At 39.3% G+C, this 13,608-nt stretch overlaps 2 protein-coding genes, 1 long non-coding RNA gene and 1 pseudogene across 3 annotated transcripts; 3 read left to right on the forward strand and 1 right to left on the reverse strand.

Moving 5' to 3' along the window:
- Positions 1-322: 322 nt before the first annotated feature.
- On the reverse strand, positions 323-1,220 carry LOC148914552 (putative glucan endo-1,3-beta-glucosidase BG4 pseudogene; annotated as a pseudogene).
- A 5,225-nt stretch (positions 1,221-6,445) lies between these two features.
- LOC103340575 (auxin-binding protein ABP19a) lies at positions 6,446-7,516 on the forward strand. The gene has a single exon (XM_008244000.3). It carries the CDS (start codon positions 6,550-6,552, stop codon positions 7,177-7,179), a length of 630 nt encoding a protein of 209 aa, XP_008242222.2. The 5' UTR covers positions 6,446-6,549; the 3' UTR covers positions 7,180-7,516.
- Positions 7,517-8,313: 797 nt separating this feature from the next.
- Positions 8,314-9,095, forward strand: LOC148914553 (uncharacterized). The gene is made up of 3 exons (XR_016122602.1): positions 8,314-8,440; positions 8,567-8,611; positions 8,723-9,095. It is a non-coding gene; the product is annotated as an uncharacterized LOC148914553 (long non-coding RNA).
- A 2,253-nt stretch (positions 9,096-11,348) lies between these two features.
- Positions 11,349-12,614, forward strand: LOC103340576 (auxin-binding protein ABP20). Its single transcript, XM_008244001.3, is given in 2 exon segments — positions 11,349-12,051; positions 12,053-12,614. Coding segments are annotated over 2 exon segments (630 nt in total). The 5' UTR covers positions 11,349-11,493; the 3' UTR covers positions 12,125-12,614.
- The last annotated feature ends 994 nt before the right edge of the window (positions 12,615-13,608 follow it).

The raw sequence follows: 13,608 nt of genomic DNA on the forward strand, positions 1-13,608 counted from the left end.
ATTCATTGTCGATTAGTTTTGGGTTGGATGCTCATATTTTGATACGATATCAAAGCATGATGTCCACATGTTGAGCCCCACGTCCCACGTCACCCAAAATGTTAGGCTTAAATAACCCCACATGTGAGGAGGCAATCAAATATACCCTCCTTTTCTTCCTACCCTTTCCTCTCATTTCTTTGATTCCTCTAATCCAACTTCATTTTACCAGAATCCAAATGCTCTGCTATTTCCGAGAGATACTGAAACAAAAAACAAAAAGAAAGAAAGATAATGAAACAACATGAAATTATAATGATAAGGCATCAAGAATATCACAATATCCCAACAATGATGAAGCAATTTTATTGCTACCAACATAGATACTATTGGAAATTGATTGTTCATCCAAAATTTCAAGATCACTCACGTCTTTATTACATTATAGATACATAATTTGACTTGAAACTTTCTGTGTCTTGATTTAAAACACACGATAAACAGGCGGCATGATTGGATAAAAAAAGTCCAAAATGCCGCTCCACGCCACTAGGTTTTTTATTCTTCTTATTGAACATGGCAAAAATGTAGGCTTCAATGTAAGCACCATGGTCTTTTTGGTGTCCCTGCCTTTGAGGTTATGTTCGTGAAGAAATTCCTGTTATATGTCCCTGCAAGTTCTGGAGTGGTGAAATCTCCATTCCCATCAGAAGGCCAACCACTCTCAGACACCACAACACCAACACCGCCCCCTCCCGCTTTCTCCATTGCTGCGAAAAAAGCATCCACCGTGTCATCAAACAGGTTATAATAGCTCAAGGCCCGTCCTGAACCACGGGACTAGTTGCAGTCAACTGAGCGTAGTTCAAGTGTATATTGGTAGGGTCAGATGAGTAGGCAAAGTAAGGATACACATTGATCATAAGGGGTGATCCTCGTGCCAATAAAAATGCAAGAATGGCACTCGTAACATTGCTTGCCTCTGGTTTGAATGCGCCATTTGAAGGCGGATATGATGATGCTAATGCAGTCCCTGACAAAACAGTGGTCAACTTAATACCATCTAAGTTTTTGTCATTGATGACGTTTTGTAGACACTTCACGACAGGCAAAACGTGCTCGGCCAAGGAAACAGGAATGACCTCATTGCCAACAGCAATGTGATTGAAGACAAGGCCTATATGATTGTGAATGGTTGCTAAAATGGACAGAATGAGTGCAATCCAATGCAGTACTTCCATCACTTTTGATCACTCAGTGCCTGGTGATTAGTATTGGATTAGTGTACATAAGTAAATAATTTCTGTCAAGAATGTCCAATGTTTCTAATTAGATTAATTTGATATTGATATGCAAAGGAGAATGATTAAAGTGTGTTACTGTAGAATCCAGAAAATAACAACCCTGTAAAATTTACTTACTATTAAAACTATTGTGAATTTATCCCTTGGGATAATTTCAAAAAGGGAAAAAACATAGTTACGGATTGGAGATTTCGATCCCAAGACCTCCAACCAAAACTCAAACACCATGTTACGGAACCACTAGATCCAACAAAAAGATCATTAAGAAATGGGATTAGCAATGTAATCAAGCTAACACAACCCCAAGTGCCCAGAGGGAATTAGGTAATTACCTGATGGAGATGATAAAATGAGGTCCCTTTACCTTAAATAACTTCAACCCTGGGTCAAATTTAGACTCCATTCCATATATGTACTGATAGAAGTACTCAATTAGTATGCCTGTTTTGAGACTGGATTTGCTGACTTCAATCCTTACCACTAATCCATGATGCTTGCCTGGTTTTAATGTTGTATTCTAAATGTTTAACTTTTCCTCAGATTTTCTTTTATGAGGAGACACAAGTCAGACACAGCTGAAGATGTACAACAATTGGATGGGGATTTTCCCCTTCAAATCAGTGAGCAAAAGTTTGTAAAAAGATGGAAAATTTGGAATGTTAACTCAGGAAGGTGCAGTAATTAAGATCCTATGGACAGATTTCTGTGGATACTATCATTCCTGTGGGAGCGCTTTTTTCGTCCCACATGAATATTCTCTAAGATTCATCTTCCTCTTCGTCGTCTCTTTTTCCCTGCAAAATAAATTCGAATAAGAGGACCACACCCGGGGGTGTTGGCTAAAGGCCTTTGATACCTAAGTTAATTCAATTGATTCGTAGAGAAACAATAACTAAAAAGAGTACGGAGATGTGTTTATGGTGTAAACAAGGCCAGAGCCTTAGGTAAAAGAGAGAGAGAGAGAGATGAGGTGGGAAGGAAGAGATTTTTGCAAAGTTTTTGTGAGCTTCGAATGCCTTACCTCATGCCTTGCATAGTCTCGTATTTATAGAGGCTCGTAGGGTTAGGGTTTGGAGAAAAATAATCCTTGTTAGGAAAGGAATTATTTTTCTGATTTTAGAAGATTTAAATCAATTAGGGATTCAATGAGAATCAAATCCCTAATTCAAGGTAAGAATCCCCAAATCAAATAATCACCAAATGGAAAGAAATATTTGACATAGGTTTGCTTAAAATTAGGTTTCCACAAATGTCCCTTTAGCTTCTGCATGACGTGTGGTGGCATATAGGAGATGTGGATTGACTTGTTGGACTGGACTTCCTGCTCGGAGGAGGTCTTTGACTTGCCAATTTTCTGAATACCAAGTTGGAATGGACTTGAGATTCCTTATAGGTCAAGAAATTTTGATCCTTATAAATATAGAGCTCCTCCAAATTATTCTTCATATCAAAATCTGATCCTTCCAATTTTTTCAGTGAGAGAATCGTTCCAACTTGCTTGGGATCTTTTTATCTTTGCATATATTTTCTTTTATTTCTGACGCACATCCAATGGCCTGGAGTATGACTGGAGGTTTGGAAGGGCTGCGCAGCTTTGTGGGTAGGCAAGCTAGGGCCTGCGTGCATTGCTGGAGGTTTGGAAGGCTGGCAGGCTTGAGCCTGCATGAGCTAGGCTCGAAGTGGAAGCAGGGAGGCGCCAGGCCTGGTGTGCGAAGTGGGACTTGCGCTGGGGAAGAAGACGCTGGGCCTTCGCATGGCTGCGGGCCACGAGCTGGAGCTTGGGCAAGGAGACGACGGGCCTCACATGAGTCTTGGGCTGCGCATGCTGGCGCTGGGCCTTGTGTGAGCCTTGGGCTGAGCATGCGGGTGTTGGAGCCAGAGGGCCAGGCCTGACTTGGGCCTCCGTGCTGGAGCTGCGGCTGGGCTGCGAGCTGGCTGGGTCTTGAGGATGTGGGAGACTGGGCTGCCCCCATTCAGCTTGGGCTGGTCCAAGCAGCTCGAATTTTTTCCTCAAGATGATAGCAAGTCATCAAGCTCTCAGGTGCCTTCGTATTTGTGGGGAGGCTCCCAAGTGTACAGCAAGAGGTTCGTGGCTAACCTACACCGCATTACGATTGAAGCTCAGTTTCAAAGTGGCGGGCTGCTTATGCCTATTCCAGATGAAGTGCATGTCAAGCTAGCGAAGCCTCGAATCGACGATGTGCCTTGTGTGGATGCGAATGATCTAATGCTAGGATCATCACCTTCCGTCCTTTCATTTTTCCTTGGGATTCACATTCCCGTTATCAAAGCTTTTCAAGGAGGTGTTATGCGCCATGGAGTGTGCTACAAGTCGGTATACTCGAACGTTCGAGCAATCATGTGTTTTGAAAACCCGAGCAATCATGTGTTTTGAAAAACGAGTTGTTTCTTTAAGTCGAGCGATGAGAGAGTTCTTCAACTTTTTGAAGTGAGGCGCCGAGAAGCGCCCAAGTCCACATCCGCAATGTCAAGTTGTTTGATTTTAGTCGGGAGATCACGTATGACATGGACGACATGTGTTGGAAGTTAGCGGGACGCCCGACTAAAACATCTTGACATTGCGGATGCGGACTTGGGCATACTTCTCGGCGCCTCACCGAAAAAGTAGAAGAACTCTCACACCGTCAACTCCAACTTAAAGAAACGGCTGTGTTTTCAAAACACATGATTGCTCGAACGTTCGAGTACACGACTTGGAACACACTTCATGGTGCGAACATCTCATTGAAAAGCTTTGACAAAGGAATGTGAAGCCTAAGGAAAAATAAAGGGACAGAAGGTGATGATCCTAGCATCAGATCATTCGCATCCACACAAGGCATGTCGTCAATTCAAGGCTTCGCTAGCTTGACATGCACGCTCATCCGGAATGGCGAAGTATAAGCAGCCCGCTACTTTTGGAACTGAGCACGAACCTCTTGTTGTACACTTGGGAGCCTATAAATCCCGAGCTTGGTGACTTGCTACCATCTTCAAAAGACATGGTCAACAGGCAACTACAAGAAGAAAAGAAACAATAGCTAAAGAGGATACGGAGATGTGTTTATGATGTAAACAGGGCCGCTGGAGCCTTAGGTACAGAGAGAGATAGGAGGCGACAAGGAATATATTTTTGTAGAGTTTTTGTGAGCTTCGAACGGCTTACATGTCTTGTATAGCCTCGTATTTATAAAGGCTTGTAGGGTTTGGAGAAAAATAATCCTTGTTGGGAAAAGAATTATTTTTCTAATTTTAGGAGATATCAATTAGGGATTTAATGAGAATCAAATCCCTAATTCAAGGCAAGAATCCTCAAATCAAATAATCCCCAAATGAAAGAAATATTTGACCTAGAGTTTGCTTAAAATTAGGTTCCCACAATTCTTGTTCTTCCTTTTCCTTTTATTTTGCTAGATTTTGCCATTCTTCTTTCTATACATATTTAATTTAATTCGATATTGCCTAGTCACTTTACTGGACCTCCTTTTTCTTCTTTATGAGCTTTTTTTTCTTTCGACATTTTGACTTTACCCATATTGTCCAATAAATAACAAAAAGAGATTGATATTTAATTTATTTTCATATTACTTTTCACTTAACATAATTAAGGAAACCAGTATTGCAAACAAGATTTGCACAATGCTCAATCTTCTCATTCATCCAACCATTCAATCTATCCCCTTTTTTTTTCTTTTTTTATTTGAACAAACAGGAAATACCAAAAACTTATTTATCATTTTCCCCTTTGAAGCTTTATTTTCTAATGTAATGAAATTTCATGAACCTCATGCTTTATTGGAGGACTGTCCCATCATTTTCTCTCATTCCTTCAAATCCTCAAATCTCATCCATTTAAGTTCATATTTAGCTTTTGGTGATTTGGTTCATGAGAAATGGGCAAAACCCTTTTCTGGTTTTTGGTTTGAATTTAGCTTTGGTGATTTGGTTTCTGGGTGTTGCTCATAACCTTTTTTTCTATTTAAGCATGACATTCTGTGTTTAAATCTTGATCTTCAGATTCTTTACATGCAAAGAATTTTATATGTACTTTCTTCTTTCACTCAGAATTGTATAATGTACTGTTGATATATAACTCATTCTATACTATTGTATCTATATTTTTTTGTATTTAGAATCAGTGGCACATATCATAGTGTTTTGGACAACTTCACAAACAAAATTCTGTACGGATCTTTTGTATTTGTTGGCTGAAAGGAAAGATGGAAGGCTACACCCTGCTGATCGTTATCCTAAAAGCTCATAACCTTATCTTGAAAGCTTCTATGAACACCACACACGCAAAATATAAGATTTTAGACCTAGGCAAAAGAAAAGATTCCTTCTCATTTTTACTTTCTGCAACTGAGTACTGAAGTAACTGAACTCAAATTAACCACAGATTATGACCAAAAGAGAAAGTTACCGCCATATTTCCTTTGTCTCTAAGCCAAATCTGTGTAAAAAAAAATTGACAGTAAATGTTGGTAAATAGAATGTAGCATAATTTATAGAGGCATTATTTTGAAAATCCACTGCTATAAAGCATATTAGTGAGAAAGCTCAACTGAGGCATTGATATTACGTGCATGAAGCTCAAAGCACGATGTGTAATCTGTAATATAAGTTTCTACATTGACTCAACTCTAGAGGAATATTGCAGCAGCTAAGACATACAAAGAGACAGAATTTGAGAAGACTTTACAGTTCTCAATAATGAAATCCAAGCACCCTGCAAGAAGGGGAACTTCTCATAGCCACACATTCCCATTTTCCTGCCTCCTTTTAGCTGTCAAAATGTCTTCTTATGCCCCCATAATATGTTTCTCCCATGTGCTCAAACCTCAAGGACCGCAATCTGATGTGCCATGTTCAGACTCTCAAGGACTTTTAATCATAAAACAAAACCTTGGATTCTCTTGTTAGATATGCAACATGATTAATTAGTGATACCTCTGAAACCATAGGACAGTAGTTTTCTTAGTAAGATCTTGCTGTTACTGCATTTTCAAAAGCAGAAAGAGGGTTCTTGTTGTTATATGAAGAAAATATCATGTTCACATGCATCACAGCTTGAAATCTGTCGTTTGCCGCATCGCATATGCTTAACATCTTTCCACATGTGAGTCCTATATGGGCACATTCCTACCAACCAATTGCAATGGTTCAAGATATTCACTTTATCCCGCTATATATGTAAATCCCAATTTGCTTTACAAGAAGCACACCTCAAAAAGGCTTAAACAAATACCTGCTGCACTCAGCCAAGATGATTTTCCCTATCTTCTTCACATTTTTTCTCCTCCTCTCCTCTTCCCATGCCTCTGTGCAAGACTTCTGTGTTGCAGACTACAAAGCTCCTGATGGCCCTGCAGGCTACTCTTGCAAAAAGCCCGCAAAAGTTACCGTCAATGATTTTGTGTACTCAGGCCTAGGCATTGCTGGTAACACCACAAATATCATCAAAGCAGCAGTCACCCCTGCATTTGCTGCCCAATTTCCTGGTGTGAATGGCCTTGGCATTTCACTGGCTCGTTTAGACCTGGCTCCGGGTGGAGTTATCCCCTTTCACACTCACCCCGGAGCTTCAGAACTCTTACTTGTTGTCCAAGGGACAATAATTGCCGGGTTTGTTGCCTCAGATAACACACCTTATCTGAAAACTCTTAACAAGGGTGACATTATGGTGTTCCCTCAAGGACTATTGCACTTCCAAGTGAATGGAGGTGGCACTCCGGCCCTTGCATTTCCTAGCTTCAGCAGTCCAAGCCCTGGTCTGCAGATTCTGGACTTTGCACTCTTCAAAAATGACTTACCTACTGAATTGATAGCGCAGACTACTTTCCTTGATGTTGCTCAGATAAAGAAGCTTAAGGGTGCTCTTGGTGGCACTAATTAAGGTCTGTTGAGATACCGAAGAGGAAGAAGGTCACTAAAGATGGAATCTTTCTTTTATTTCATGTCCCTTTGTTTTCTTGTTGTGATTGAGAAGGTCTGTAAGTTTAGGATTGTTTTGCCCAGTGGCAGTTTCTGCATTACTAGTAAAACAGTACTCTAGTTCGTGCTTTTTGTATGCTTGTAGAAGTATCATTGTGTTGAAGGCAAATGCCCCCTCTATTTGTATCTTAATTAAGATGACAATGCATCTCCAGGTCCAGATTCGTTGTAATATCTATATTATTAAGATAACCTGCTTTGTCAATCAAGAAATAAGAATGATATAATATAATCTAAAACCCCGAACTAATCAAATAATAGATTCGAAAATAAGGAGCATATGCATTAGCAGTGCCTACCCAGTTGCACCTGAGCTCAAATCTCCCTCCCCGTATTTTAGAGTAGTTTAGAATATCGTATTGTTAAGAAAAAAATTTGAAAAAATAAGGATAATATGGAAAGTTGGTAACTATATATACCAAAATAATGTTTGAACGGAGGAAATTGTTTAATACAATAATGTATAGAATACAAAATTCACAGAGAAAAGAAGGCAACGGCTCCAAAATCATTCCTTGCACTCAAAGCCGTCACCAGAGATATAACGCAGATTACCGTAAACAGCCATACGACCCACATCTCTAACCCGACGGATAAGGGTTCGTGGGGAAACCTTGTAAACAATGCAGTCTTCCACGAATGTCCTCATCAACCTTAATCCTTCAAATGTGCCTATAGCTAAAATAAAGCCCTCCTTACACTGAAAGTTTACTGGCAAATTAAAAATATTAGACGGAACAAGATGTGCAAGCAATGTAGCCATCAAAATCACAAAGCAACTGTAACACTTACCTCAGCAAGAACAACATTAATTACAACCTGCCAGTAAGTGCCTGCACCCCAATTATATTGCCAACAGTTAGAAAAACATCTAGCAAAAACAATTAAACAGCTGTGTATTATTTCCTCACTGCACACCGTAAAGTGGCGTACTTCTTAACTTCAGCACTGTAACATGGTGTTATAGCTTTTGCTTGATCTTCATAATTTTTATCAAATTTGGAATTAATGTGAGCATTAGGCAAGTAATATGAGCCTTCGGTCTAATCTATATTTTGTGCAGGAACAACATTCCGAACTGGAAACACTTCTTTTTGGTCCCGATGGTTCCTATATAGAGGTGCATAAAGTGATTTGAATTTTAAACCATGTTGTGCATAAAGGTACATACATGTTAATTTACTTCTTCTTCCAGCTGTTTTTCTAACTTTCAATTCACAATACATAATTGGAATGCGGGACCTTGAGAAAGTCGCAGGTGGTATTCATGTTGTTCATGGTATATGCAGGACTTTGAGGATGAGGAGGTGGCAGGTGGTATTCTTGTCGTTGATGTAAGTGATATTTGCTCATTTCTTCTTATGATGTCTACGTTGTACACCTTTTACTGACTCCAGGTGAAGTGAGAGTGTTTTTTTTCTTAAATTTAACGAGTAATTCATCAGGACGTCGTCGTGGCTACGGGATCACTGGAAGGGCTAATTAAGGGTATTGAGGATGATTGTTGAAGACTGCTTTGTGTATAAAGTTTCTGCTGGATCCCTAATCACTAAGATTAAGGAGATGGGCGTCCATAAGCCGGGAAAGTGTTACAAAGGCGGGTGTACATGGTGCTGGTGTAAGAGCAATGCACTTGGGACTCCCTAATTTTTCTCTGTCAACTTGGTTAAGGACAAAAAAATTACTTAATAACATAACATAATTGAGATTGGATTGTCTATATCTTTATATGAATATAAGTTTTTCCATTGTCATAACACATAATTGAGATAGAATTAATTGTCCCTACATTATTCTACATTGGCTCATATAAATTTGTTTTTCTTTTTTGTTTTTTTGTAATCATTGGCTCATATTCATGTAAAGATAAGGTGAACTCTAGAAGAATCTTAGTAGAGATACACCACAAAGAGACAGAATTTGAAAAGACTTTTTACCATCCTATATTGAAATCCAAGAACCCTACAAGAAGGGGAATTTCTGATATCCACAGAATTCCCATTCCTCTGGCATTTTTTAGCTGTCAAAATGGCTTCCCATGAATATATTTCCCCATTTTCTCAAGGACCACAATCTGCTCACCATTTTTCGGCTTCTCCTGCTGGACTTCAAATCTTAAAACACTACCTTCAGCCTATATATTTTGTTATGTATTGATCAATTCAGGAAAATGGTTGCAGCATATGCTGAATATATGCTTCATCTGTTTGATTGGTCATAGCTATAGAACAAAGATGGGAAAAAGCTAACAAATTATCACTTTGTGGGCAAACGTTGAAAGATTCGGGAACTCATGCCTGCTTCATCACGGTTAGTGGTAACTCTGAAACCATAGGGCAGTAGTTTTGCTTATATGACCTTTAGTACTGCATTGTCAAAAACCAATGGGTTATTAATCGGAATGGTCCCTTCATTTTTGCTCCCATCTCATTTTTGTCCACAAACTATATTTTTCACTTCAATGGTCCTTCAACTCGCCATTTAGTATCAAATTGGTCCTACTGTCAAATTTTGTCCATTTTATTGTTAAATTGAGGGTAAAATAGTCCATATAAATTAAAATATTAATAAAGCATTTTTTTGGTTGGAAAAAAAAGTGTAATTAAAAATGGCTTATTTATAGATATGCCCCCTATGCTTGCAAAATAGTCTCAGATTACCACATGTTCTTTGAAATATCTCAATATACCACTTATACTTTCAATAAGTGTCTCACATTAGCTATTCCATCATATTTGAGAGAAGTTTCGTTAGCTGATGTGGCCACCACTTCTCTTCAGTCTCTTAACAAGGGAAAGGAATGGTTGGTCAGGTTGAGAAAATGGGGAATTTGGGAGAAGAAGGTTAGGTTGAGGGAATTTCAAATGCTATTCCTTCTTCTCCCAAATCTGAAATCCCTAAATCAAATTCCCCATTTTTCCCAAATCTAAAACCCCCAAATCAAATTCCCTCAACCGTTCTCCCAAATGCCCCCTTTTCTCAACCTAACTAACCCTTCCTCTCCCTTGTTAAGAGATTGAATAGAAGTGAGAGCCATATCAGCTAACGGCATTTCTCTCAAATTTAACGGAATAGCTAACATGAGACACTTATTGAAAGTATAAGTGGTATATTGAGACATTTTAAGGAACATGTGGTAATTTGAGACTATTTTGAAAGCACATGGGGCATATTTATAAATAAGCCATTAAAAATTAAAGTAAAATATTGCAAAATTTGCTTGAACTTAACTTCAAGCGGCCAATTAAAAAAAAACTCCAAGCGGCCAGCACTTGCTCCTAACCCCACTGTCCGTACACTCCTCACATTCTCATTCCTCCAAATTCACGGCTTGGCGGCCACGCATTTCGGCACAGGTGAGGTGAAAGCCGAGCTTGCAGCCGTTGCAGCCAACCATGTGGTCGTGAACCTCTCACTTGCCTCAGAAGGGACAATCAGAGCCGTGAGTGAGTTGGAAACACCAAAACAGAGAGACCGGTTTTGCTTGGATCCAACGACTAGGGGAAATTAGCGTACGAAGTCGTAGGAATCAGAGGGTGGCTGGAGGCAGTGGCGGACCCCATGACATCCATGGAAATGGGCTTGAAGGTCCTTGTTTGCTAGTGGTGCAAGTTTCCCACCAGCCGCACGATGAAAGTCCAGAGGAAGAGAAAAAATAATAATAATAAAACCATGTGGCTGGTGAGTGGACTACAGTAGATGGTGAGATTCAATTTTTTCAATTTTTTCAATTTTCTAAGTTTTATAATAGGTTCCTTCAATTTCTAATTACTTATTAATATTTTAATTCATATGAACAATTTTACCCCTCAATTTAACGGTAATATTAATAGTTTTTAACATTTTGATACCAAATAAAGAGTTGAAGGATTATTGAAATGAAAATTTTAATTGGTAGACCAAAATGATATTGGGTCAAAAATTGGGGGAGCATTCGATCAATAACCCAAAACAAAAAGAAGCTCCTTGTTGTTATCTGAGAAAAATATCATACTCATGTGCTTCACAGCTTGAAACCTGTCCTTTCCCCCATCGTATACGTTTAGCATTGCCATACATGTGAATACATGGGTAGCATATTCTCAGCAACCAATTGCAATAGCTCAAGATATTTGCATTATCCCACTATATATGATCCCAATTTTCTTATCAAGACTTGCACACCTTGAAAGAAAAGAAAGCTACAGCCACCACACACCTATTGCGCCAGGCAACGATGATTTTCCCTATCTTGTTCACATTTTTTCTCCTCCTCTCCTCCTCCAATGCTGCTGTGCAAGACTTCTGTGTTGCAGACTTAGCAGCTCCTGAAGGCCCTGCAGGCTTCTCTTGCAAAAAGCCTGCAAGTGTTAAAGTAAATGATTTTGTGTTCTCGGGCCTAGGCATTGCTGGTAACACCAGTAACATCATCAAAGCTGCAGTCACCCCTGCATTTGTTGCACAGTTTCCTGGTGTCAATGGCCTCGGCATTTCCATCGCCCGTCTAGACTTGGCGGTTGGCGGAGTTATCCCATTTCACACACACCCTGGAGCTTCAGAAGTCCTAATTGTCGCCGAAGGGACAATCTGCGCCGGGTTTGTTGCCTCAGATAACACACCTTATCTGCAAACTCTTGAGAAGGGTGACAGTATGGTTTTCCCTCAGGGGCTGTTGCACTTCCAAGTCAATGGAGGTGAGGCTCCAGCCCTTGCATTTGCTAGCTTCGGGAGTGCAAGCCCTGGTCTCCAAATTCTGGACTTCGCTTTGTTCAAAAACGATTTGGCTACCAAACTACATAGCTCGGACTACTTTCCTTGACCCTGCTCAGATAAAGAAACTGAAGGGTGTTCTTGGTGGTACTAATTAACTAAGGTCTCTCTCTTGAGATGCCAAAAGCAATGTCGCTAGAAGATTGTCTCTTTCTTTTTCGTTCCATGTCATGTCCATGTCCATTTTGGTTTTCTTTCTGTGTTTCAGAAGGCCTGTAACTGCAGGATTAATTAGAGTTCAGGTCAGTGGCGGTTTAATTGTATGATTGTAGAAGTTTTATTGTGTGTGCGCGTAATGTTCAGGTCAGTGCCCCATAATATCTTCTCCCATGTGCTCGAGCCTCAAGGACGGCAATCTGATGCGCCATTTTCAGACTCTCTAAGATTGTCTCTTTCTTTTTTGTTCCATGTCCATGTCCATTTTTATTTCCTTTCTGTGATTGAGAAGGCTTGTAACTGCAGGATTAATTAGAGTTCAGGCCAGTTGTGGAAGTTTTTATTATTTGAACCCTTTTCTTATTTGCATCTTAAGATGAATGCTATAAATGCATATCTTGTAATAGTTTGAAGTATGGAAACGATTCTAATCACACACATGCACATTGTATTCTCAATAACCCTATCAATTATTTTGTATGGTCCAGATTTCTTTATGGGTGTTGCCAACCAAGAATTGTTCTTTCTCACCATCTTCCATAATCAGAAAAATCCCATTTATTTGTCAAATTTGACGTGTGATTGGCAAAGTTAACACCTTACAATCGTACAAGATTTTTCAAATTTTTTCCTCACAATTCCTCCAGAAGACTTCAATAAGTAGGTTAATTATCAATCCATGCTTAATTTGTGCAGAATAACCCAAATGCAAGCCAAAACCAGTTATCCAATCACATTTTCCATCTCCTCTACAACAAAATGCACTACGGTTATCAAGAAGCATCATTTTTTTGGACACTTTTCAATCACTTTTTCTGAGTCACTTTCCATGAGAACAACATCAAATTAATTTCACCGTCAAACACCCATCTCCCTTGCATTGTCAAGTTTCCGGAAAACCATTGGGTAAAACCTAATTTTTGAAAACAACAATGCATCAACACATCCATATCAGAAAAACAAAAATCCAAATCTTTAAGCACCAACCAAACCAAGTACCGCACCACTGGAAAAAGAAAAAAACCAAGTACAGCACCAGGAGAAAGGTGAAAGGTGATGATGACGGGTGAGCAGAAGAAGGCCCAAAGTGGTAGATGGGTTTGTTTTGGCGTATTGGGTTAGGCCTGTAATAATGAGGATGGTGTGTGTGCTTCTTTGGACTCTTTCATTGTTCAAAACTTGTATTGAGCTTGGGAGTTTGAAAATCCGTTTATTATAACGGTAAATAGAGCTCCGAGATGGCGGGAAGTGTCAACAACACCATTTTTTTCAGTTCAAAATTATATTATGATCACTCATTTAGAAAAATCAGAACACGAACCCTCTCTCGTTCTTTTAATTTTTCAAAATAAAATATAAGTAAAAACTCGGAAATAAAAATTAAATTTTTGGCGCATGTAAATGTTAACAACAATTTAATATCTAA

Source organism: Prunus mume, linkage group LG8 (genome assembly GCF_029339155.1).
Source record: "Prunus mume cultivar Tortuosa linkage group LG8, ASM2933915v1, whole genome shotgun sequence".
Lineage (NCBI taxonomy): Eukaryota > Viridiplantae > Streptophyta > Magnoliopsida > Rosales > Rosaceae > Prunus > Prunus mume.

Bases quoted from the DNA above. Each gene is read 5' to 3' on its own strand.
- LOC103340575 (XM_008244000.3), top strand. From the start codon at position 6,550: ATGATTTTCCCTATCTTCTTCACATTTTTTCTCCTCCTCTCCTCTTCC.